Below are 25843 nucleotides of genomic sequence, written 5' to 3'. Positions count from 1 at the left end.
TAATAGATTTTTCACAATACACATTTTTAAGTTTAATCTCCTTTCCTATTCACCCATTTCCCCTCCCCTTTGTGTTAAAAATTGTACTAAATACACAGGCTTATGCTTGCAATCTCAGCACTTTGGGAGGCCGAGGTGGGCGGATAACCTGAGGTCAGGAGTTCGATAACAGCCTGGCCAACATGGTGAAACCCTGTCTCTACTAAAAATACAAAAAAATTAGCTGGACATGGTGGCAGGCACCTGTAATCCCAGCTACTGGTGAGGCTGAGGCAGGAGAATCGCTTGAACCCGGGAGGAGGAGGTTGCAGTGAGCCAAGATTGCGCCACTGCACTCCAGCCTGGGTGACAGAGCAAGACTCTGTCTCAAGAAAAAAAAAAAAAGGAAGAAGAGCATAATTTAGTGAGGTACGATTGAGAAGGGGGATCCAGGATTGTAGGAGTTTTTAAAAAAGACATCTTTCCACTGCCCTTTTATTCTTTCCACTGCCCTTTTATTACTGAGTAGGTGGGTCACTTTCCATATATTTAACCAAAAATAACTCCCATAAAGAAACTAAACACCAAAGAACATACACCTTCATATATATTTTTAGTGTTGTAAGTGGATCTAATTTGTGTCAACTTATTCATATGGTAGCAATGTGTGTGTGTGGCAGTGAGGCAGGGGTTGACATTCAGCAAAATACTTGATGACTGACTCACTCTATTTGTTCATTCATTCATTTATTCTCTACATTGTTTTAGAAAGTAATGAAGATAGCTAGCTTGGTGAATTATATTGAAAATCATAATAGCCAACTAAATTGGAATTAAATTTCTCAATTCACATTTATATATCATTTTAGAGTTTTCAAAATGTCCTTATACATATTTCTAGTTGCATAAAATGAAAGGCCTCTAATACCTTATTAAATATATTTTAAATAAATAAAGCCTTTAAAAATACATTTTTGTATAACATTTGATTTTAGATATTTTATAAAATAACTTAAAGTTATATTTACTTCTACTGGTAGATAAAAGTACCTTTTCTTTTTAATGGTCCAAGGATACTTGGTCTAATAATGTTGGTAGGATTTTGACTTCTTCTAAAATAAAATCATCATGATCATTATAAGAAATATTTTTTAACAAAATCAGCAATGACTATTTCATTATAACAGATCTAAGGACATACACAAAAACGGGACTCTGTGTAGGACATTACATCATTTTACTGCTTTTCTTTGTTTTTATTTTTATTTTTTTTCTGAGACAGAGTTTGGCTCTTGTCACCCAGGCTGGAGTGCAGTGGCGCGATTTAAGCTCGCTGCAGCCTCCGCCTCCTGGGTTCAAGTGATTCTCCTGCCTCAGCCTCCCAAGTAGCTGGGATTACAGGCATGCACCACCACACTTGGATAATTTTGTATATTTTTAGTAGAGACAGGGTTTCACCATGTTGGCCAGGCTGGTCTCGAACTCCTGACCTTAGGTGATCTGCCCACCTTGGCCTCCAAAAGTGTTGGGATTACAGGTGTGAGCCACCATGCTCGGCCATTTTACTGCTTTTCTTTACATATGGATAAAAACTGGAATGCCTTAGGAGCAAACTATCTTCTAATTCTCAAGGATTCAGGATTTTGAATCCTAGAGTCTACAAAAACCTACATTCCTGGCTGGGACTTGCCTTGAATGAAGGTGAGAATCACGGATGAAGTTGTTTAAAGTTCTAGAGATAGCTCTGATCCTTATTAACAAACTTGGTTAGAGAAAGATTATGTATTAGCAGGGTGAAGGAATTACTAAATTCTTCTTATGTTCTTAGTCACCTGACTTTTTCAATATACCAAATGATAAACTGAAACAGTGACTTTTTTTTTTTTTTTTTGAGATGGAGTTTTGCTCTTGTTGCCCAGGCTGGAGTGCAATGGCGCAATCTCAGCTCACCGCAACCTCCACCTCCTGGGTTCAAGCGATTCTCCTGCCTCAGCCTCCCGAGTAGCTGGGATTACAGACATGCGCCACCACGCCCGGCTATTTTTGTATTTTTAGTAGAGACGGGGTTTCTCCATGTTGCTCAGGCTGGTCTTGAACTTCCTACCACAGGTGACCCACCCACCTCGGCCTCCCAAAGTGCTGGGATTACAGGCATGAGCCACCGTGCCCAGCTGAAACAATGACATTTTAATTTCCCTAAAAAGAAGTCACTTCTTTGGTTGGCACAAAACTTGGAGCTATAATTTCTTTTAAGTTTCTATAATTCTTATTTTATAAGCAATTTGGTATTTTCATATAACACAAACTTACATGATGTATTGTTGCATAGGACTGGGAATAGGACTTGAAGGCGAACCAGTGCAACTCACACAAGTTTGTAATGATGGAGAGAAACACTGCTAAAATCAAATTGGAACAGAGGTTTTAAAACCGCCACTTTTCTCAGAAAGCAGATCATTGGTTTCCTAGGGAGGGGCAGGGATGGTAGGGAGGGAGACTGGGGTACAAAAGATCATTAGGAAATTGTTTTGAGTGTGGGAACTGTTCAATATCTTGATTATGGTTGTGGCTACAGGATTATACACAATTACCAAAATTAATCTAACCCTATGCTTTAAAGTTGGTGAATTTTATTACATATAAGTAATACTTGAAGAAATGAAAAAGAAGGGAAAAATGTTAGTTAGAATCAGATGTACTGTGACAAAATATATCCCCGAAAATATTTGTGTTGGTGACCATTAATGTTCCTAAATATTTCCTAAATATTTCAAGAGATATAGACTTTTAGGTACTCCTTTCTTACCTTCCCAGTCTTCTTGATGGAAGAAGCCACTGAGGATACTGGAATTAAATCAATGCGCTTTAGAGAGGATGATTTCTGTAAGCCGTTGTCATTCTGTGTAAGCAGAAAGCAGTGTACAATTGTAGCACCAATTGCTTATTAATCAAATACTTGAGATACCTGTTGCACAGGGAAGTGAGTCCTTACTACTGAGTCACTGGCTGCACAATGGTGAAGAGCTCTCGTCATCCTAAAGCAATCATCAGGGAACCCAAAATTCACTTCAATAAGCAAAGGCACCCTTTTCCCTTTTGGGGATGAGGGCTATATGGTGATTGAGGGGCTTCCCAGCATGCCAGAAAGTCCTAGAATATGAGTAATCAATACCATAAACACAAATCCTAAATTTAAGCTCTTCTCTTTGGCTTTGAACTGTGCTTTGCTATTGAAAACTATAATGCTACATCCAGGAAAGGACCAAAAAGGTTTTGGCTAGAACTTAGAAGCAAATGAGACAGCAGGAATAATTACATTTATGGAAATTGTCTCTAGATTTTACATAGACAAAATCAGTACTTCATAATTCAGGATTTTAAAATCTGCCCTTTTCTTTCTAAAATAAGCCAAGTGTGTATTACATGTGCCCTTCCTCTTCCTAACACACTTACGATTCTCTTACTCATCCATGCCAATACCTAAAGTAATTAGAATTGGGCCAGTTAAAGGACTCCAGCAGTATCGATCAATTGTATTAGCACCAAAACATGAAAAGTGACAGGCTCCAGAGATTATCTACTCATTCTCCTGGACTTACTCCAAAATCAGGGATAACTGCTCATGTAAGGTACTCAGGTCTCAAAGGAAAATAAGATGCCATTGCTTCTGTTGATGATCCATTTCCATATCGAATAACTCCAAAATCTGAAGATTGACATTAGTCAGAATCTCTCCTATTCAATTTTCAGCTCAGTACTTGTTTTTCACTATCTGGGATGTCCATAGAAAAGAACACTAAATATCATTCAGCTACCACAACTAGGTAACCACAGTGTGCACACAGACATTTAAAAATGTTAACAAGAGATGAAACTAAATTCTAAGTATGTTTAAATTAAAGGTTTTATATTAAAATGTTAGTGGGAGAATGTGTTACAGGCTGATATGGTGTGGCTGTGTCCCCATTCAAATCTCATCTTGAACTGTAATCCCCATAATCCCCACGTGTTGTGGGAGGAACCTGGTGGGAGGCAATAGAATCATGAGGGCAAATTCCCCAATGCTGTTCTCGTGATAGTGAGTTCTCACGAGATTTGATGGCTTTATAAGCATCTGGAATTTCCCCTGCTGGCACTCATTCTGTCTCCTGCCACCCTGTGAAGAGGTGCCTTCTGCCATAATCGTAAATTTCCTGAGGCCTCCCCAGCCATGCAGAACTGTGAGTCAATTAAACCTCTTTCCTTTGTAAATTACCCAGTCTTGGGTATTTCCTTATAGCAATGTGAGAACGGACTAACACACAGGCATAAAAATGCAATATTTTTCTAGTAAGTCTATTGTCTGTGGTTTAAGGCTCCTAATATATAGTTCATAAATTATGGAGAAGGGAGTGAAATCATTTATTGTTTTGTTATCTAAGCACTTTAACTAGTGCAACTGAACTTTTTTTATGCCTACTAGCACATAGAAGAAACTGGTCCACAACAGCCATGGTTTTGTGTCACAAAACTGTTTACTTTGAACCCCACTTTCAAATAATGATAGCTATTTTTATGAGTAAATCATGAAGTATTTCTCAAGAGCAATCAAGGGCTAGGCGCAATGGCTCAAGCCTGTAATCCTAGCATTTTGGGAGGCTGAGGCAGGAGGATCCATTGAGTTCAGGAGGTCAAGACCAGCCTAGACAATATAGTGAGACCTTGTCTCAAAAAAAAAAAAATTAAAAAGAGCACTCAAAAATTATTTATGCAACAGATACAATTTTTGTTTCAAACTAGAGCTTAGATTTCTAGAGATTACAGCAAAACTAGATATGCCAACACTGCAAGTCAGTAAAAATTTGAAATTTTCTACAAAACTGAAGTTATAATATCATACCAGTTTCAAGCCTTCTTCCCAAGATTGACTTATCTGTATCACAGTTTGTAGCTTCCTACAAAAGAAAAGAAATCAAAACTGCAGTTTGCCCACCTGAAAGAAAAGATATAATTAAATATACAAATTACCAGAATAGTAATTCAAAGTACAGTACTCACCATTCATACATTGTTTCTCTATTTATTAAATCCATGGCTTCTTCCTGTAAAGGTAGGAAAATGAGAATAAACTGAATACCCAGTTCCTATGGTTTTATAAAATTTGATTTCATTTGGATGCACCATTATTTTTATTCACTAGGCTATAGAAGAACTAGAGAATAAATAAATCTCTAAACGAGTATCTGGTTCTCTACCCTTTATTGCTTCACAAATTATCACACCAAAGATCTATTACTTATGCATTACAGTACATCAGTTATGCAGGAACTGATCCGATGAAAAACTTTGTACTTTTCTTTATTCAAAAGCAAAAACATTAAGCATTCAAAATTATACAGTTTTCCCTGAACTTTTTAAAGGTCTACTAGGACAGAGAAGAAACTTGTCCACAATAGCTATGGATGGCCATTAATACTATGATATTAATAAAAATTACTCACAGTACACAGACAACAAATTAAATGTCTATCAGGGTAAGTTTGCTTATGTAAATGATGAGACAAACATAACAAGTCTAGTCATTGACATCAGAAAACAACTATTACATATTAAATGGGAGACAAATGGATCCTGTTTATGTAAAATTGTAAGAGAGGTGCTCAGAAAGATGTTCACCAGAAACTTAACAGTGGTTATCAATGAGTAGTGAGATCTGGAGTAATGTATTCTTTCTTCCTTTGTACATTGCTATATTATTTGACTTTTTATTAATATGCAAGTATCATTTTCACATAGGTAGTTTTTTTTTTAATAACCCACCTATAGAAAGACATTCATGTTCATGGATTGGGACAATGTTTAGATGACAATTTTACCCAAAGTGATCAACAGATGCAATGCGCCCCTTACCAAAGTCCCAATCACATTTTTTACAGAAACAGAAAAACCCATCTGAAAATTCATATGGAATATTAAAGGACCCCAAATAGCCAAAGCAGTCTTTGAAAAGATGAACAAAGCTGGAGGATTCATACTTTCTGATTTCAAAGCTTCCTACAAAACTACATAGTCAAAACAGTGTAGTTCTGGCATAAAAACAGATGCATACCAACACTTTGTGAGGCCGAGGCAGGCGAATCACCTGAGGTTGGGAGTTCGAGACCAGCCTGGCCAACATGGTGAAACCTCATCTCTACCAAAAATACAAAATGTAGCCAAGTGTGGTAGCACACACCTGTAATCCCAGCTACTCAGGAGGCTGAGGCACAAGAATTGCTTGAACCCTGGAGGCAAAGGTTGCAGTGAGCTGAAATTGCACTACTGTACTCCAGCCTGAATGACAGAGAGCAACACTCTGTCTCAAAAAAAAAAAAAAAAAAAAAAAAAAAAAGAACATGCATATAGCAATGGAACAGAATACAGCGCACAGAAATAAGCCTTCAAACCGGGCGTGGTGGCTCACGCCTGTAATCCCAGCACTTTGGGAGGCCGAGGTGGGCGGATCACGAGGTCAGGAGATCGAGACCATCCTGGCTAACATGGTGAAACCCCGTCTCATCCATATGAAGATGACGATAAGAATGAGGATGATGAGGTGGCTGTACAGTTCTCATCACACTGCCTGGCAAACAGTTCAGTGCTTAACACATATTAGCTATTTTTATTATTATTCAATAGGTAATGGGAAGCCATTGTGACATTTTGTATGGGGGGAAAAAAGTGAAAATGATGTTTTTTTTTAAAAAAAAGTTGGCCAGGCGCAGTGGCTCGTGTGTGTAATCCCAGCACTTTGGGAGGCCGAGGTGGGTGGATCATGAGGTCAGGAGATTGCGACCATCCTGGCTAACACGGTGAAACCCCATCTCTACTAAAATTAGCCGGATGTGGTGGTGGGTGCCTGTAGTCCCAGCTACACGGGAGGCTGAGGCAGGAGAATGGCGTGAACCCGGAAGGCAGAGGTTGCAGTGAGCCAAGATCGCGCCACTGAACTCCAGCCTGGGCGACAGAGCGAGACTCTGTTTCAAAAAAAAAAAATTTTATCTTGGTCTTGATTGTGGAAGTTGGATAAACTGGGAGAGACAGAAAATCTATTGGGATATTATTTCAGTAATCTAGACCTATGGGACAGAAGAAGGAAGCAGCAGTGACAACAAAGAGGATATTGTCAAGGAAGAATTAGTAGGATTAGAAGCCTAATTGGATACAGTAGAAAAATAAGGAAGAACTGAAGATAAATCAAGAGCTCTGAGTCTTAAACCTGTGACTATTTTGATACCATACAATGAGGTATCAAATCGAGAGCTTTGAGTCCTAACACTGTGACTATTTTGATACCATACAATGAGGTATCAAATTGAGAGCTTTGAGTCTTAAAACTGTGACTATTTTGATACCATACAATGAGGTATCAAATCGAGAGCTTTGAGTCCTAAAACTGTGACTATTTTGATACCATACAATGAGGTATCAAATCGAGAGCTTTGAGTCTTAAAACTGTGACTATTTTGATACCATACAATGAGGTACAGAAAATGAGGGAATTGGAAAAGGTAATTTAAGAAGATAATTAGTCTTTTAAAACAATGGAATAACAGTAAATTCAGCAAAATGTAATTGTTAGTATAGTTCTTCGATTTAATATTATATAGATATTCTCCTCTAGTGTGAAAGTCAAAGTATTTTGTAGTTCATTCGGTCAACAAGTAAAGAGCAGGTAGTTTTGTGAAACTGAGATAGAATTCTGCTTAATATTCCTCCCACTGAAAGTTGGAGCATTAGCTAAAATCAGCTATTGAAGGTTGTTAGGAGAAGAGTGTTGACTCTTTTTCATTTATGTCTTGCCTATTTCCAAAATGGATTCGAGATGGCTTATAATAAAATAAGATTGTTAAAATAAGTATAAAAGGTCAAGAGCCATGCATTATAACTGTAAGAAGCAGAGTACAGTATACTAGAAACCTAGTTTAAGGAGAGTTATTATACTTGGATGTTAAAGTTAGCTTTCCATTTTTCAGGATACATGGTAAAAATGGGAACTGTAAGTTACCAACTTTTGCTCTCCGAGGAGACTACATCTGAAAGATTTTAGTTACTGAGTGCCTGCACAGTACCCAATAAAGGCTTGTTGAAAGAACGAAACAATCTGTAAACTAAGATCAAATTTAAAATTTTTTTTTTTGAGAAGGAGTCTTACTTTGTCACACCAGCTGGAGTGAGTGCAATGGTACAATCTCAGCTCACTGCAACCTCTGGCTCCCGGGTTCAAGCGATTCTCCTGCCTCAGCCTCCCGAGTAGCTGGGATTACAGGCATGCCTCACCAGGTCTGGCTAATTTTTACATTTTTAGTAGAGATAGGGTTTCTTCATGTTGGTCAGGCTGGTCTCGAACTCCTGACCTCAGGTGATCCGCCCGCCTCGGCCTTCCAAAGTGCTGAGATTACAGGCGTGAGCCACCGTGCCTGGCCAGCAAATTAAAAAATTTTTTTTTTTAAAGACAGAGTCTTCTTATGTTGCCCAGGCTGGTCTTGAACTCCTGGCCTCAAGTGATCCTCCTGCTTTGGCCTCTCAAGTCACTGGAATTACAGGCACGAGCCACCATGCCCAGCTCAATTTCTTTTTATTGATTTTTACTTAAGACACTACAGAGAAAGTTAAGTTGTTACTGGGTGCCAATGACTCATATCCTGTTTAACAAATCAGGAATTAAATATAAAGCTATATAACAAAAAACTGTGAGCAGACTGTTATGGGTTGAATTGTGTCCCCCCAAATTCCAGTGTTGAAGTCCTAATCCCCAGTGCCTCAGGATGTGACCTTATTTAGAGACAGAATATTTTCAGAAGCAAGCAGGTTAGGATGAGGTCATTAGGGTGGGCCCTAATCCAATACGACTGCTGTCCTTCATGAAAAGGAGAAACTTAGAAACAAACACATGTACAGAGAGAACACTATGTGAACATGAAGATAGCCATCAACAAGCCAAGGGCAGAGGCCTGGAGCAGATCCTCCCTCACAGTTCTCAGAAGGAATCAACCCTACTGACACCTTTATCTCAGACTTCTAGCCCTAAGAAATGTGAAACAATGTATTTCTGTTGTTTAAGCCGCCCAGTTTGTGATACTTTGCAATGGCAGCCTGAGCAAACTAATATACAAACTGCTTCTGCATGGCACTTATTTATGTTTAGAGCTTTGGGAAACAGGGAACTACAGACTGAATGCATTCGGATCTTTTGGAATACAAGCTCAATTTTTATTAGGGGCCACACATGGTGGCTCATGCCTGTAATGCCAGTACTTTGGGAAACTGAGGCAGGAGTACCACTTGAGGCCAGGATTTCAGGACCAGACTGGGCACCACAGGGAGATGTCATCTCTCCAAAAATTTAAAAAATTGGCCAGGCGTGGTGGCTCATGCCTGTAATCCCAGCACTTTGGGATGCCGAGGCAGGTGAATCACCTGAGGTCAGGAGTTCTAGACCAGTCAGACCAATATGGTGAAACCCCGTCTCTACTAAAAATACAAAAGTTAGCCGGGTGTGGTGGTGGGTGCCTGTAGTCCCAGCTACTCGGGAGGCTGAGACAGAAGAATTGCTTGAACCCGGGAGGCGAAGGTTGCAGTGAGCCGAGATCATGCCACTGCACTCCAGCCTAGGCAACAGAGAGAGACTCCGTCTCAAAAATAAATAAATTAATTAAATTAAATAAAAAAATTATCCAGGCATGGTGGTGTGCACCTGTAGTCCTAGCTAGTTGGGAGGCTGAGGCAAGAGGATCACTTTAGCCCAGGAGGTTGAGGCTGCAGTGAGCTATGATCATGCCACTACACTCCAGCCTGGGCAACAGAGCAAGAACCTGTCTCAAAAATAGATAAATAAAATAAAATTTTTATTAGAAAGGAAAATTACACAAAATAATTCCTATTTAGGAATAATAACTGTGTTTAGAAAATTAACTTCTAGTTTGATGTCTCAGTCTCTTTAATACTTAGAAAACAGCTAACAACAACAGTTGAGAAGAAATTGTCCATTACCTGCTTAATAGGAAAGGTGTAACATAAACCAAATATTGGCCCAGAACCTAACATTGACTTGGGGCTGTGTGCTCATTTAAATTAAAAGCAAATTTCATCATACTATTTTACAGGAGGCCAGGCGCGGTGGCTCATGCCTGTAATCCCAGCACTTCGAGAGGCCAAGATGGGCGGATCACCTGAGGTCAGGAGTTTGAGACCAGCCTGGCCAACATGGTGAAACCCCCTCTCTACTTAAAAAAAAAAAATTTAGCTGGGTGGGGTGGTGGGCGCCTGTAATCCCAGCTACTCGGGAGGCTGAGGCTACAGAGTCGATTGAACCAGGGAGGCAGACGTTGCAGTGAGCCGAGATCACGCCACTGCACTCCAGCCTGGGCGACAGAGTAAGACTCCGTCAAAAAAAAAAAAAAAAAAAACTATTTTACAGGAAATAGAGGATAAAACAACATATTAACACCACATGGAAGCAAAATCAGGATGTGGGACATTTTACAGGACAAATGGCCTCCCTGGTTTCTTCAATAAATAAGAGGCATGGAACAAAAAACAGGCAGAAAATGCTGTTTTACAGCATGGTGCTGGTACCAAAACAGATATAGACCGATGGAACAGAACAGAGACCTCAGAAATAACACCACACATATACAACCATCTGCTCTTCGACAAACCTGACAAAAACAAGCAATGGAGAAAGGATTTCCTATTCAATAAATGGTGCTGGGAAAACTGGCTAGCCATATGCAGAAAACTGAAACTGGACCCCTTCCTTATACTTTATACAAAAATTAACTCAAGATGGATTAAAGATTTAAATGTAAAACCCAAAACCATAAAAACCATAAAAACCCTAGAAGAAAACCTAGGCAATACCATTCAGGACATAGGCATGGGCAAAGACTTCATGACGAAAATGTCAAAAGCAATTCTAACAAAAGCAAAACTTGACAAATAGGATCTAATTAAACTAAAGAACTTCTGCACAGCAAAACAAATTATCATCAGCATGAACAGGCAACCTACAGCATAGGAGATAAGTTTTGCAATCTACCCATCTGACAAAGGTCTAATATCCAGAATCTACAAGGAACTGAAACAAGAAAAAACAAACAACCCCATCAAAAAGTGGGCAAAAGATATGAACAGACACTTCTCAAAAGAAGACATTTATGTGGCCAACAAACATACGAAAAAAAGCTCAACATCACTGAGCATTAGAGAAATGCAAATCAAAACCACAATGACATACCATCTCATGCCAGTCAGAATGGCAATGACTAAAAAGTGAAGAAACAATAGATGCTGGCAAGGCTGTGGAGAAATAGGAATGCTTTTACATTGTTGGTGGGAATGTAAATTAGTTCAACCACTGTGGAAGACAGTGTGGCGATTCCTCAAGGATCTAGAACCAGAAATATCATTTGACCCAGAAATCCCATTACTGAGTATGTACCCAAAGGAATATAAATCATTTTACTATAAAGACACATGCACATGCATGTTTACTGCAGTACTATTTACAATAGCAAAGACATGGAACCAACCTGAATGCCCATCAATGATAGACAGGATAAAGAAAATTTGGTACATATACACCATGGAATACTATGCAGTCATAAAAAGGAATGAGATAATGTCCTTTGCAGGGACATGAACGAAGCTGGAAGCCATCATCCTCAGCAAACTAACATAGGAACAGAAAACCAAACAATGCATGTCCTCACTCATAAGTGGGAGTTGAACAATGAGAACACATGGACACAGGGAGGGGAACAACACACATCAGGGCCTGTTGGGGGGTGGGTGGTGAGGGGAGAGAACTTAGATGACAGATCAATAGGTGCAGCAAACCACCATGGAACACGTATACCTATGTGACAAACCTGCACATTCTGCCCATGTATCCTGGAACACAAAATAAAATAAAATAAAATAAAATAAAATAAAAATGCTGTTTTAAATAAAAGAGATCTAAGAGATATGTATCAACTAAATGTCATATTTGGATTGTGTTTGGATCAGTTAAAAAATGCATTTTTGAGAATTAGGAAAAACATAACATGGATTTAGATGACATTAAGGAATAAGGTAATTTGTTATGCATAATGATGGCATTGTGATTATGGAGAAAAAAAGTCCTTCTCATACCCATAAACTTGAGTAAAAAGATATGTCAGAAATTTTCTTTAAAGCACTCTCTCCCACCCCTAAAAGAGAAGCAGATAGATGAAAAAGGATGTACAAAATGTGGATAATTGTTAAAGCTGGGTGTTAGGTACATGGAGATTCTATATTCCATGTTTTAAATTTTCCATTTAAAAAGATTTTTTTTTAATGCAGTACTCTTGGCACTATGCATAATTACTTACAGTCGTCCCTTGGTATATGTGGGGAATTGGTTCCAGCACCCCCCTACTGCAATACCAAAATCCACACATCCTCAAGTCCACAGTGGGCCTTCTGGAACCCCAGGATACAAAAAGTCAACCATACATATAGGAGGGTTTCACATCACACGCCATTCAAATCCATGTTGTTCAAGTTTGGAGGTTCCTCAAAAAATGAAAAATAGAGTTACCATATGATCCAGCAATCTCACTCCAAGGTATATCACCCACCAAAAAGGAAATCAGCATATAGAAGAGATATCTACGTTCCCATGTTTATTGCAGCACTGTTTACAATACCTAAGATTTGGAAGCAGCCTAAGTATTCATCAACAGATGAATGGATAAAGAAAATGTGATACATATAAACAGTGGAGTACTATTCAGCCATAAAAAGAATGAGATCCAGGCCGGGCACGGTGGCTCACGCCTGTAATTCCAGAACTTTGGGAGGCCGAGGCAGGCAGGATCACCTGAGGTCAGGAGTTCGAGACCAGCCTGGGCAACATGGCAAAACTCTGTCTCTACAAAAAATACAAAAATTAGCCTGTCGCGGTGGCGTGGGCCTATAAACCTAGCTACTCAGGAAGCTGAGGCAGGAAAATCACTTGAACCTGGGAGGCAGAGGCTGCAGTGAGCTGAGATGGCGCCACTGTACTCCAGCCCGGGTGATAAAGCAAGACTGTCTCAAAAAAAAAAAAAAAAAAAAAAAAAAAAAAGAATGAGATCCAGTCATTTGTAGCAACATGGATGAAACTGGAGGTCATTATGTTAAGTGAAATAAGCCAGGCACAGAAACATCGCATGTTCTAACTTATCTTCTTTTTTCTTTTTTTTTGAGACGGAGTCTCTCGCTCTGCACTCCAGAGTGGAGTGCAGTGACGCGATCTCGGCTCACTGCAACCTCCGCCTCCCAGGTTCAAGTGATTCTTTAGCCTCAGCCTCCTGAGTAGCTGAGATTACAGGCACCCACCACCACGCACAGCTAATTTTTGTATTTTTAGTAGAGACGGGGTTTCACCACGTTGGCCAGGCTTGTCTCGAACTCCTGACCTCAAGTGATCTGCCCACCTCAGCCTCCCAAAGTGCTGGGATTACAGGCGTGAGCCACTGTGCCCAGCCTCATGTTCTCGCTTATTTGTGGGAGGTAAAAATTAAAACACTTGAACTCATGGAGACAGAGATTAGAAGGATGGTTACCAGAGGCTGGGAAGGGTAAATGAGGGGTGGCGAGGAAGTGGGATGGTTAATAGGTACAAAAATATAGTTAGAAAGAACAAATAAAACTCAGCATTTGCTAGCACAACAGGGTGACTATAGTCAATAATAATTTAATTGTACATTTAAAAATAACTAAAAGGATAATTGAATTGTTTGTAACACAAAGGATAAATGCTTGAAGGGATGGATACTCCATTTACCCTGATGTGATTATTACATGTTGCATACCTATATCAAAGTATCTCATGTACCCCATGGCACCCGTAAAAATTAAATTAATTACTTTTTAAAAACCCAGGTTGTTGAAGGGTCAGTTGTAATTCTTTTCATCCTCAAAACAATTCTATGAGATAGCCAATATTATTCCCCCCATTTTGATAAAATCAATGCCCTTATTAATGTTGTTAAAGTTCAGAAGGTAATGGGGAGAGAACCAGACATTTCTGTTTTGCACTTAAAAGGTTAAGTTTAATCGGGACAAAGAAGTCAGTCAAAGAACACATGTAAAGAAATATACAACTTATGCCAGGCACAGTGGCTCACCCCTGTAATCCCAGCACTTTGGGAGGCTGAGGTGAGCAGATCACTTGAGGTAAGGAGTTCGAGACCAGCCTGACCAACATAGTGAAACCCCATCTCTACTAAAAATACAAAAAAATTAGCTGGGTGTGGTGGCATGCGCCTGTGATTCCAGCTACTCGGGAGGCTGAAGCAGGAGAATCCCTTGAACCCAGGAGGTGGAGGTTGTAGTGAGCTGAGACAGCGCCACTGCACTCCCGCCTGGGTGACACAGTGAGACTCCGTCTCAAAAACAAAGGAAAAAAAATGCAACTTAAGATATCTATCAGACCACTAAACTGCTGAAAATAAGTCTTAATTTTCCATTCAATCAGTATCCAGACTGAAAATTAATGTTTTTCTCTTTTCCAATCTCATTCATTTTCTACTTATATTTCATTTTTAAATATTTATAATATGTATTATGTTACTTTGGAAATAAACTGCATTAAACTTATATTCCTAGCCAGTGTAAATTAGTATTTATATCAAGCTTCACCAGCAAATAGCAACACGTAACCCATTTTCAAATATTTGGTTTAATTTAGGAGAAGCAAAGAAACATATTGCACAGATAAACACAAGGTCACTTTACTCCTTTGAACTTGTTTCATTCCTTAAGAATTTCTAAAATAGTTACATACAAAGACAGGAGTAAAAGCAAGTTTTACCTACTAAAAAGTAAAAAAAACAGCCTGGCGCGGTGGCTCACGCCTGTAATCCCTGCAATCTGAGAGGCCGAGGTGGGCAGATCACCTGAGGTCAGGAGTTCAAGACCAGCCTGGCCAACATGATGAAACCCCGTCTCTACTAAAAATACAAAAATTAGCTGGGCGTGGTGGCAGGCGCCTGTAATCCCAGCTACTCGGGAGGCTTAGGCAGGAGAATCACTTGAACCTGGGAGGTGGAGGTTGCAGTGAACCAAGATGGAGCCACTGCACTCCAGTCTGGGCAACAGAGCGAAACTCTGTCTCAAAAAAAAGGAAAAAAACTGTTTTTACCATACTTTCTTGCTAGTGGATAAGCTGACCTTAGGGAAGTCATGCCACAGGGGTGAAAGGGAGAGAGAGAAAAGAAGCAAGAGTTGGAGGACTAATAACTAGGATTACAAGATGGTATTATGGGCTTTGTGCAATGAAACAGGGAAAGGGGAGCTGGAAAATAATCCAGTAATCTGGGGCCAAATCTTGGCTCTGACATTCACCAACTCTGGAGATTGGGTAAATTGCTAAATTTCTCCCCTTTTTAGTTTCTGACCTTATAAAGTTGCTGTAAGATAAAATGAGACCACAAATGTAAAGTACCTATTAGTGCTAAGTGAATAATAAGTTAAGCCTCTCCTAGGGGGAAAAAACGTCTGCTTGTAGCTGGGTCAAAAAAAAAAAAATACCACCTGTGGAGTAGTGGTGATTTGATCTTTTGAGTTCTGTGGCTAATCCTTGGATAATTAAAAGGTTGAATTCTGTATTATGCTTGTGCTATTAAGCATGCATGTGCACATGAGTGCACACCCACCCACCCACATACACCCTCCCAACCACATACACAAACACAAACACACAAACACAGAGACGTGCATGTGTGCACATGGGCACAAAATATAAACCAGTGAGGTACAATGTGTCCCTGAACTCAGATCACTAAGAACAAAACAATAGCATGAAGGCCATTTTATCTGTCAAAAAAACTCATCTGAGGGTTAAAAAAATAATAACTACAGTTATTATGAAGCTGAAAATTAATTTTTATGTATAGCATTCCACTTTCAGATCCCTGGAAGAAAGAAGCTATACTCAAGGTATAAGAGTATGCAGTATTTCTAGAAATTATTAATTAATTAAAATAGTTAATAAGCCAAATAAAGTGCTTCTTAGTTTTGTTTTTTTTTTTTGAAGAAATCATTCCTAGAAATAAAAACTTAATATTATACGTGACCTCACTTAGAATTACTGAAACATAGGTATTTTCACAAAGAAAAATAAAATTTACTTTTTTAAATGAACAGCTGTCAGTTTGGAAAGTCTTCTTACCTGTTTGATTTGATGAAGGCGGCTGATGGAACCATGAAAGGGAGAAGGTGGCAACAACTGAAATTTAAAATATAGAAGTCAAGCTTGCTTTAATGTTTCTGATTAATTACATCTAAACACTAAGTCAATGTTGAATTACCTAAAATATTTATTTAGTGTCTTATGCATGCCAGCAACAGTATCAGTTAGGTTCAAAGTTAAAAAAAGATCCAACTGGATCTTGACTGAAAATTATACTAATCAAAAATCAGCACTTTCCAAAACAGAACAAAATAACTGTTATCATAATAAATACAGAGCAGAACATCAGTAGAGGATTTTGTTTGTCTCTACCTTTTCTTTCCTAAGGCACTAGATCTTAAAATTGCCTCATTTTTCTTGCCAGTTTTAGCCCATCATTAAAGCTTAGTGAGAGGTATTACCCAGAACAAAAAGCTGAAACAGTCATTGAATCAGTAGCTAGCTTGCCAAGCATACTGCCCAAAAATCATAAACAGAATAAGTACATCAAATATCCTGGAATCTAGCTGGGAAACCAAACTTTCATAATATGAAATGACTTTAAGGTAATCACTTTCAAGTCATTTAGCACATTTTACTCTTGGTTGCTAAGATACTTCTTGTCTAGGTCCTTTCTCTTTTTCGGGGCTACTTTTTCCTTTTCAGTCTTTTCTCAAAGCTTATGAGGACCCACACAAGAGGGGAATGAAAGAATGGAGGGATTTAAAGCTAAGTGTGAAAATGAGGCTTGAAAATTACCTTCAGAATTCATTTGTAAACTCTTTCTGTACCGTGGTTATTTCTTAAAATGCCAGATAATGTGTTTACCATATCTTAGTTTCAAATTCTATCTTAAGAGCACATTGAGTTGTACATTCAAAATATTGAATGAGGCCGGGCGCAGTAGCTCATGCCTGTATTCCCAGCACTTTGGGAGGCCGAGGCAGGCAGATCATTTGAGGCCAGGAGTTCAAGACCAGCCTGGCCAACATGGTGAAACCCCGTCTCTACTAAAAATACAAAAATTAGCCGTGCGTGGTGGCACGTGCCTCTGATCCCAGCTACTTGGGATTTTTAAGAAAAATAAAAGAAAAGACCTGGAGGCCAGGCACGGGAGGCTCATGCCTATTATCCCAGCACTTTGAGAGGATCACTTGAGGCCAGGAGTTCAAGACCAGCCTAAGAAGATGGCAAAAACCCACCTCTACAAATATATATATATATATAGAGAGAGAGAGAGAGAGAGAGAGAGAGGGAGAGAGCGAGAGAGCACACTGAGCTAGACCCTGAAGATCCAAAGATAAATAAGACATTTTCTTGTCCTTGAGCAAGTCAAAGCAAGAGAGAGCACACTGAGCTAGACCCTGAAGATCCAAAGATAAATAAGACATTTTCTTGTCCTTGAGCAAGTCAAAGTCTAAGTCTAGTTAGCGGAAACTAGGTCACAGCCAAATGGCAGAACAGAGTTATGATTTGGGTTCAAAGGACAGAGTTCAAAGGACAGAGATCTCTGTGTGGGTCTTGGAGAAGTCTTCATAGAGGAGTAGCAACTCATTAGATAGAGAAGAGGAGGGAGGACATTTCAAGGAGTGAGAGGAAACACTCAGGCAGAGAGGAATGTTCAGGGAACAGAAAGGTTCAGGGTGGCTGAAACTTAGTACCTGCGAGGGTGCAACAGGAAACAAATTTAGAGAAATTAGGCTAAAACCAGATTGTAGTTTTTGGACTTTAGCCTTTGAGCACAATAGGAAACCCAGAGCACAGATTCCTCTGAGTTCTTAAACCTCAAAGGTTGTTTAAACAAGATCATATCTGCTTTAAAAAGGTAACCCTAGCAACATCATGCAGAACACATTGATGGTGGATGGAAGAGGGACTAGACGCAGGGTCACAGGCCAGGTCACAGATGGTGAGGGTCTAAATGAAAAAGGGAGAGTGAAGAGAAAGAAGTAGATTGGAGAAATGACCAGAAGGCTGAAAAAGAGGTTGCTAAGGTTCCCAGTAGAAACCAATAGATGGAGTGTGGCCATGAAAGGCAGTAAGAGGAGTGAGTTAGTGAGTGGAGGGAAGATGAGTGTTCAAAAAGCATGTGTTGGGCCAGGTGTGGTGGCTCCTGCCTCTAATCCTAGCACTTCGGGAGGGGGAGGCGGAGGTGGGTGGATCACTTGAGGTCAGGAGTTCGAGACCAGCCTAGCCAACATAGTGAAACCCTGTCTCTCCTAAAAATACAAAAATTAGCCAGGCATGGTGGCAGGTGCCTGTAACCCCAGCTACTCAGGAGGCTGAGGCAGAAGAATCGCTTGAACCTGGGAGGCAGAGCTTACAGTGAGCTGAGATCGTGCCACTGCACTCCAGCCTGGGCAACAGAGCAAGACACCATCTCCAAATAAATAAATAAATAAATAAATAAATAAATAAATAAAGTATGTGTTGGATAAATAAATGTTTCTATGAAGCAGATAGTCTGAATTTTTGCTGAGTTTTAAAATGTATCATATTGCTGCTTAAGGAATATATTACCTCACTAATTATATGTTGCTTAAAGTATTAAAATCAGTTTGTTTTTTTCAAATCATTTGCTAGAAAGTAGAAGAAACAGCCAAGGTTATAAAAATAACAATAGAAAATTGGTATGTGGGTAACTGAAAATTTACTACATATAAATTTTATTTGACAATTAGCAACAACTACTTCACCACAATAATTCGCTATTGTCAAAATATGGCTAGCTGTTAAGTATTTCACTATGTTTTGAATATTTGCTATGTTTAATGAGCTATTTTTCTGCTCAGAGGGGAATGAGAGAATTTTTTTCTTTAAAAAAAAAAAGCCAGCTAATAAGCTGTTGTTATTACCCTCAGTTATTACTCAGAGACCTTACAATCCACTGAAGAAACCAGTCTTGGAAGCAGATTTTATATAAGAGACAAGGAAGTGCATGTCAAATGAAAGCAAAGTGGGGTGGGAATAAGAAGCAAAGATGAAGTGGGTGTGTGTAGGGGGTGGGAGGTGGAAGACAAATAAGAAAGGCATAAGGTGGTATTTCAGTTGGACCTTCAGAACAAGGAGTTTGCCAGCATAAGCAACAGAAAAGTGAAAGTGCTTGGCATGTTTTAAGACAGGATACTGGCCCTGTGTGAGTGGCACGCCAAGTTCGTGGAGGGAGAAAGGACTCTGAGGCCAAAAGCGTGAAGATACTAGAAAGCTTTAAATGTCATGCTCAAAGAGTTTGAACTGTGGGAAAATGATCTACTCTGTTACACACAGGAGAAGAGCAGGTTACACCTAATGGCACCATCTATTTAACTTTGGAATAGACATACTCAGATACATATCATCAGCCCTGAGCCTGGTTCTATTGCTATCCAGAGAATGGGTATAAACATGTCACGCTGGATGCAGTGGCTCACACCTGTAATCCTAGCACTTTGGCAGGCCAAGGAAGGCAGATCACTTGAGGTCAGGAGTTCAAGACCAGCCTGGCCAACATGGTGAAACCCCATCTCTACTAAAGACAAAAAAAAAAAAAAAAAAAAAGATCCGGGCGTGGTAGCAGGTGCCTATAATCTCAGCTACTCTGGAGGCTGCCACAGGAGAATCACTTGAACCTGGGAGGCGGAGGTTGCCGTGAACCAAGATCACATCACTGCACTCCAGCCTGGATGACAGAGCAAGACTGACTCAAAAAATAATAATAATAAAAAAAATCTGACAGTTGTGGACTCTTGACTGGTGCATAACTCAGACTGGCCTGTACTAATCATGTTCCAGGGTTGATATCTTAAGGAAATTTGTAATTCAAATCAATAATGCTACTAGCTGACCCTTCTAACAAAAGTCAGAAATCTTTTCTGGATAAAACCTATATTAAAGGGATACATTGGATATATAATTTGTTGCTATAGGCAATAGTGTTATGAACAACATGCTAGAGTTGCTGTTTTAAGCATCTATTTATATTAAATGTGATAATGGTGATAATGCATGTAATGTGTTTAGCACAACACCTGGCACAGAGTTAGTGCTAAATAAATGGTAACTATTACTACTACCACCATTATTACTACGATCATCAAACACTCTAGAATACATCATTTAATGATACATAAACAATTTGAATTATATGCTAAGTATTTATAAAACTAGGCTATCTGTCCCCTGTTACCCAGCAGTTTCCAGTCTTTTCCTATTTGATCTTTCATTTATTTATTTTTAATAGATTTTATTTTTTAGAGCACTCTTCGGTTCACAGCAAAATTGAACAGAAATTATAAAGAGTTCCCACATACCCCCTGGCCCTCACAAAAGTGCAGCCTCTCCCACTATCAACATCCCTCACCAGAATGGTGCATTTTTCACAACCAATGAACCTACATTGGCACATCATTACCACCCAAAGTTCATAGTTTACATTTAGGTTCACTCCTGGTGTTGGACATGCTAAGGGTTTTGTATGACATGCATCCATCATTACAGTATGGTACAGAATAGTTTCACTGCCCTAAAATTCCCCTATGCTCTGCCTGTTTGTCCTGATCTTTTGTTTTTTTTCTTTTTTTTCTCTTTTTTTTTTTTTTGAGAAGAAATCTCAGTCTGTCACCCAGGCTAAAGTGCAGTGGCCAGTGGCCCAATTTTGGCTCAATGCAACCTCCACCTCCTGGGTTAAAGCAATTCTCCTGTCTCAGCCTCCCGAGTAGCTGGGATTACCGGCGTGCGCCACCACGCACAGCTAACTTTTGTATTTTTAGTAGAGACAGGGTTTCTCCATGTTGGCCAAGCTGGTCTCGAACTCTTGGCTTCAAGTGATCCACCCACCTTGGCCTCCCAAAGTGCTGGGATTACAGGCATGAGCCACCGGGCCTGGCCCTGATCTTTTTGTTCTTAACAGAAATTGGCTCACATTTTTTCTCATTATAAAGCATATATACTCAATATATATAATTTAATACATTCTGAGTCTTTCCATGTTAAAATTCATCTGCAACACCATTTTAAGTGCTGAATGTTATACTGTAAGGACGTACCATAATAATAAGCAGCACTTTTATTATGTGCCACACATGTTTTATCTCACTCAATTCTCATAGCAACCCCATGAGGTAGGCATTATTATCACCTTCATTTTGCCTCAGAAAAACTGAGGGCTACAGTGATTAAGCAACTTGTCCAAGGGGTTATGCAGTCATTGCTAGAACTGGAATTCAAATACAGGTAATGAAGGCTCTTTCGATTGACCTATTCCCTATTGTTAGACATTCAGGCTGTTGCCATATTTTTTGCTAGCTCTTATAAATAATGTTGTAATAATATCTTTTAAGCTAATGTTTGTGCACATCCTTAATTAATTCTTTAGGATCAATTCATAGAGCTGGAATTTCTGGGTTGCAAGGTTGTTGATACATATCACCAAGCTGCCCTCCAGAAAACTTATACAAATTTACTTCCCAGTAGTGTATTAGAATACCTATTTCCTCGTACCCTCTCAACATTAGATATTGTGACTTTTTTTTCTTTTTTACCTTGAACCCCAAATATTGCTAATTTAAAAATATTTACGTGCCCATTCTTAAGGCATACTATAAAAATAATCAAACTTTCAAAGCAAGCAGAAAACATTGTGATTTATACAGTTTTGGAGATTCTTCCTCAGTGTTCCCCTTTAGTAACACTAATTGAGAAGTTGTGCAGCGGCATGAACAGAATCTGAAAAATTTAGGTTTTCCTGAAAAAATCTCATATACACATGGACATATATGTGTACATGTATACATTTTGCGTGTATATGCATATATATGTATACGTGTATGTATATATGTATATATGTACAGAGAATACACGTATACAAATATACATATATATACAGATACACAAACACACACAACTTTGAAGAGGTAGAATTTTAATACGTTTAATTCATGCTACTAAGGTTCACATCTTCATCAATCAAATGCCCAGAAAATTCACAATATATAACATGAAACACTATGGTTTATAAAGTTTATAATCTAATGAAAAAGATATATAATCTGAACTTAAATGTATACATATACTTTCTATAGAAATTATGACACTTTGGCTGTATTATAATGACATGTCATAAATAAGACAATTACTTTCTATTTTTTAATTTTTTATTTATTTAACTTTTATTTTAGGTTTGGGGGTACATGTGAAGGTTTGTTACATAGGTAAACATGTGTCACCAGGATTTGTTATACATATTTTCTTTTTTTTTTTTTTTTTTTGAGATGGAGTCTTGCTTTGTCACCCAGGCTGGAGTGCAGTAGTGCAATCTCGGCTCACTACAACCTCCATCTCCCAGGTTCAAGAAATTCTCCTGTCTCAGCCTCCTGAGTAGTTGGCACTACAGGCACGTACCATCATCCCCGGCTAATTTTTTTGTATTTTTAGTAGAGATGGGGTTTCACCATGTTGACCAGGCTGATCTCAAACTCCTGACCTCAGGTGATCTGGCCACCTTGGCCTCCCAAAGTGCTGGGATTACAGGTGTGAGCCACCGCGCCTGGCCTGTTGTACATACTATTTCATCACCCAGGTAGTAAGCCCAGTACCTAATAGTTATCTTTTCTGCTTCCCTCCTCACATCCTTCCCGCTCAAGTAGACCCCAGTGTCTGTTGTTTCCTTGTGTTCATAAGTTCTTATCATTTAGCTCCCACTTATAAGTGGGAAAACATGGTATGGCAAATTTGTTTCATAAAATAATGATGAAAGACTTCCCTAGAAGAGATTATTTTTAATTTATACCTAAGGGATGGGAAGGAACCAGTTTAGGTTCAGGTGAAGGCTTAGGATTTCCCACTGAAAAAGTTCATCCAGGAAATCATGAGAAGATGGACTGAAATTGATGACACCAGCAGGGAGATAGTGTGAAATGTCTGAGGTAGGTAGGATTTGAACTTGAGCTACAGAAACATAAGCTACAAGAATTTTTTAATTGGACAAAATGTAGATCAAATATTGTATTGGCTGATTCTTTTAGTAATAATGTGAGAAGTTAATTGCAGAAAACAAGACTTCTGGAAGAGAATTCTCCCCAAATTAAGTACTACAAGTGGTGTTTGCAAAGGAATTACCTTAGATAATTTTTCCACATGAAACAAAGTATTAAAATAGAAATAATGAGTTTACTGAGATGTAATAAACATCACTGGTATCTTTTGTGCAAATTTCCCACTGTGCCTTTTTCTCACACTCCCGGAAGAAAGAAAAGTCCTTGGAAGGAACCAAGAGTATCAGCACCAAGGAATGATGTCATGGTGTGAAGGTGGCTGGAAGTAGAAGTAGCGGGAGGTTAGGGAGGGTGCTGGGAGAAGCTAATTCCTAAGAATTATCTCCAGTGAGGGGATTAAGATAGGAGGAAAAACCAAGCTCAGTTTCATTTAAGAGAGATCACAGAAAATTCATATTGTAAAGACATTAACATTTTTAAAAATTATTTTTCATTTTCCTAGGTTTGCTGTTTTTAAGCCATTTCCTACTATAGTAACTAGAGATAAAATGCTCAGAAAATCCGAAACAAAGGGTTGTACACTATGTTTATAAATGTCTCTGCCTAGTTTCAGAAATGATTTAAGATGGTTTATAATGCTACTTAACATGAACTGAACATGGGCTAGATGCGCAGGGCATAAAGCAGGATCAGGAATGTATTACATGCTTGCAACTTTGTGGGCCATACACTAGATTTGGGGTTTGTGGTTGCCAATATGAAAAGCAAAACCTAATGAGACAGATGTCAGTAGGCCTAAAATTAGAACAGATGAATTGCTCAAGAAAAGCACAACCTTTTCTCTTAGGAAGATGAGACATTTCCCCTGCTTCCTTTGGAAGAGGAGGGGGTGGGGATGGAGAAGTGACGCAGTGACACCCAGATTGAGCAGAAGTGCCAGAATTCCTGGTGGGAGAGAAAGGAACAGGCATGTCAACTTCAGAGTTCTTAGGAGATAAAGCAAAGGGGCGATTTGGGAGAAGGCATAGTCTCAAGGTCAGAAGAGGTCTTTGGGCTTCTGTTCAACAGAAGTGGGTGAAGTGATTTCCTGAGAGAAGTGAAGAAAATATTTGCACTTAATTAAACAAAATAATTGTGAGGGAACAGTTTTTTTTTTTTTTTTTACAATGCTTGGAAAATATGCATCTTTATTTTTGTGTTGAATGAAACCCATGGCTCCTCAATGCCCTCTGTCACAGTGATTTGTTTCTAAAACACTGTTTTACCTATATATGTATGTATACACACACACACCCATATATATATATACACACACACAGACACAATATAAAAATATATATATATATACATATATATATGTGTATATATATTTTTTTCATATGGAGTCTGTCTCTGTCTCTGTTGCCCAGGCTGGAGTGCAGTGGCGGGATCTCGGCTCACTGCAAGCTTCACCCCCCGGGTTCAAGAGATTCTCCTGCCTCAGCCTCCCAAGTAACTGGGATTACAGGCGCGTGCCACCAGACCTGGCTAATTTTTCGTATTTTTAGTAGAGACGGGGTTTCACTATGTTGGCCAGGCTAGTCTCAAACTCCTGAACTCAAGTAATCCGCCCGCCTCGGCCTCTGAAAGTGCTGGGATTACAGGCGTGAGCTACTGCGCCCAGCCTGTTTTACCTATATTTAAATACACGAAAAGCAGCACCAATTTTTAAAATTGTGTAAAATATACTAACATGAAACTTACCATCTTAACCATTTTGAAGTATACAGTTCAGCAGTGTTAAGTACATTCCCATTGTTGTGCAGCCAATCTCCAGAACTCTTTTCATCGTGCAAAACTGAAACCCTTTAGAATTGTACCCTTGCAAAACTGTATCCTTTAAACAACAACTCCCCATTCCTTCCTCCTCCCAGCCCCTAGCAACCACCATTCTACCTTCTGTGTCTATGAATTTGGCTACTTTAGATGCCTGTGGCACCAATTTTAAGGATAGACCAGTATAGGACATAACCATTAAACTTATAGTTTATGATATCATTCAATAATATTTGTATTTTTTCAAGAATAATATTTCTATTTTGTAATATAATATCTACTAGAAATGAAAACACCTGTATTGCTCATGCTTTGTGAAAAACATCCAACTAGTATAGAAATGCATGAAGTAAAAATAAAATTCTGCCGATAATGTCATGCTCCAGAGAGATCTACTAAAGATAGGTTGATAGATATCCTTCTCGACATCTGTAAATATATATAAGAGCTTGCCTATATAAATATATATAAGAGCTTGATTTTGAACCCTGGGTCTAATTACTAGTTACATAATTAACTGTGGCTGCTGAAGATGGTAGGGTAGAGAGATAGAAGGAACCTGGGTCTCTGATGACGTCATTGGCCCACTGAACTAACCTGGCCTAGAACTTCCTTTTCTTGGGGCTTCTTACTATTTGAGATAATAATGCTCCTTATTGCTCCTTATTGTTTAAGTCTCTCTGTTTTTTGTTTGTTTGTTTGCTTTTGTTTTTGTTTTTGAGACAGAGTCTTACTCTGTCACCCAGGTTGGAGTGCAGTGGTGTGATCTCGGCTCACTGCAAACTCCACTTCCCGGGTTCAAGTGATTTTCCTGTCTCAGCCTCCTGAGTAGCTGGGATTACAGGCGCATGCCACCATACCCAGCTAATTTTTG

At 39.0% G+C, this 25843-nt stretch overlaps 1 protein-coding gene across 13 annotated transcripts in view; it reads right to left on the bottom strand.

Moving 5' to 3' along the window:
- The window catches only part of PABIR3 (PABIR family member 3), a 53611-nt gene that overhangs the window by 4822 nt on the left and 22946 nt on the right, over positions 1–25843 (bottom strand). For 5 of the 13 annotated variants that reach the window (XM_054545091.2, XM_054545093.2, XM_054545092.2 and 2 more), the window contains 6 exons: positions 16184–16240; positions 5017–5060; positions 4859–4913; positions 2786–2878; positions 2290–2378; positions 1030–1091 (listed from right to left, as the gene is read on the bottom strand). In XM_054545091.2, coding sequence (XP_054401066.1) covers positions 1030–1091; positions 2290–2378; positions 2786–2878; positions 4859–4913; positions 5017–5060; positions 16184–16240 — 400 coding nt within the window. Of the gene's footprint in view, positions 1–1029; positions 1092–2289; positions 2379–2785; positions 2879–4858; positions 4914–5016; positions 5061–12356; positions 12541–16183; positions 16241–22290; positions 24242–25843 lie in introns of those variants that run through there. The other 8 variants (XM_024240731.3, XM_054545095.2, XM_054545098.2 and 5 more) reach the window with 7 other exon arrangements.

This window comes from Pongo abelii, chromosome X (assembly GCF_028885655.2).
Source record: "Pongo abelii isolate AG06213 chromosome X, NHGRI_mPonAbe1-v2.0_pri, whole genome shotgun sequence".
In the NCBI taxonomy this organism is placed as follows: Eukaryota; Metazoa; Chordata; class Mammalia; order Primates; family Hominidae; genus Pongo; species Pongo abelii.
Note: the sequence above shows the minus strand (reverse complement) of the source record. Positions and strands in the feature narration are given on the sequence as shown.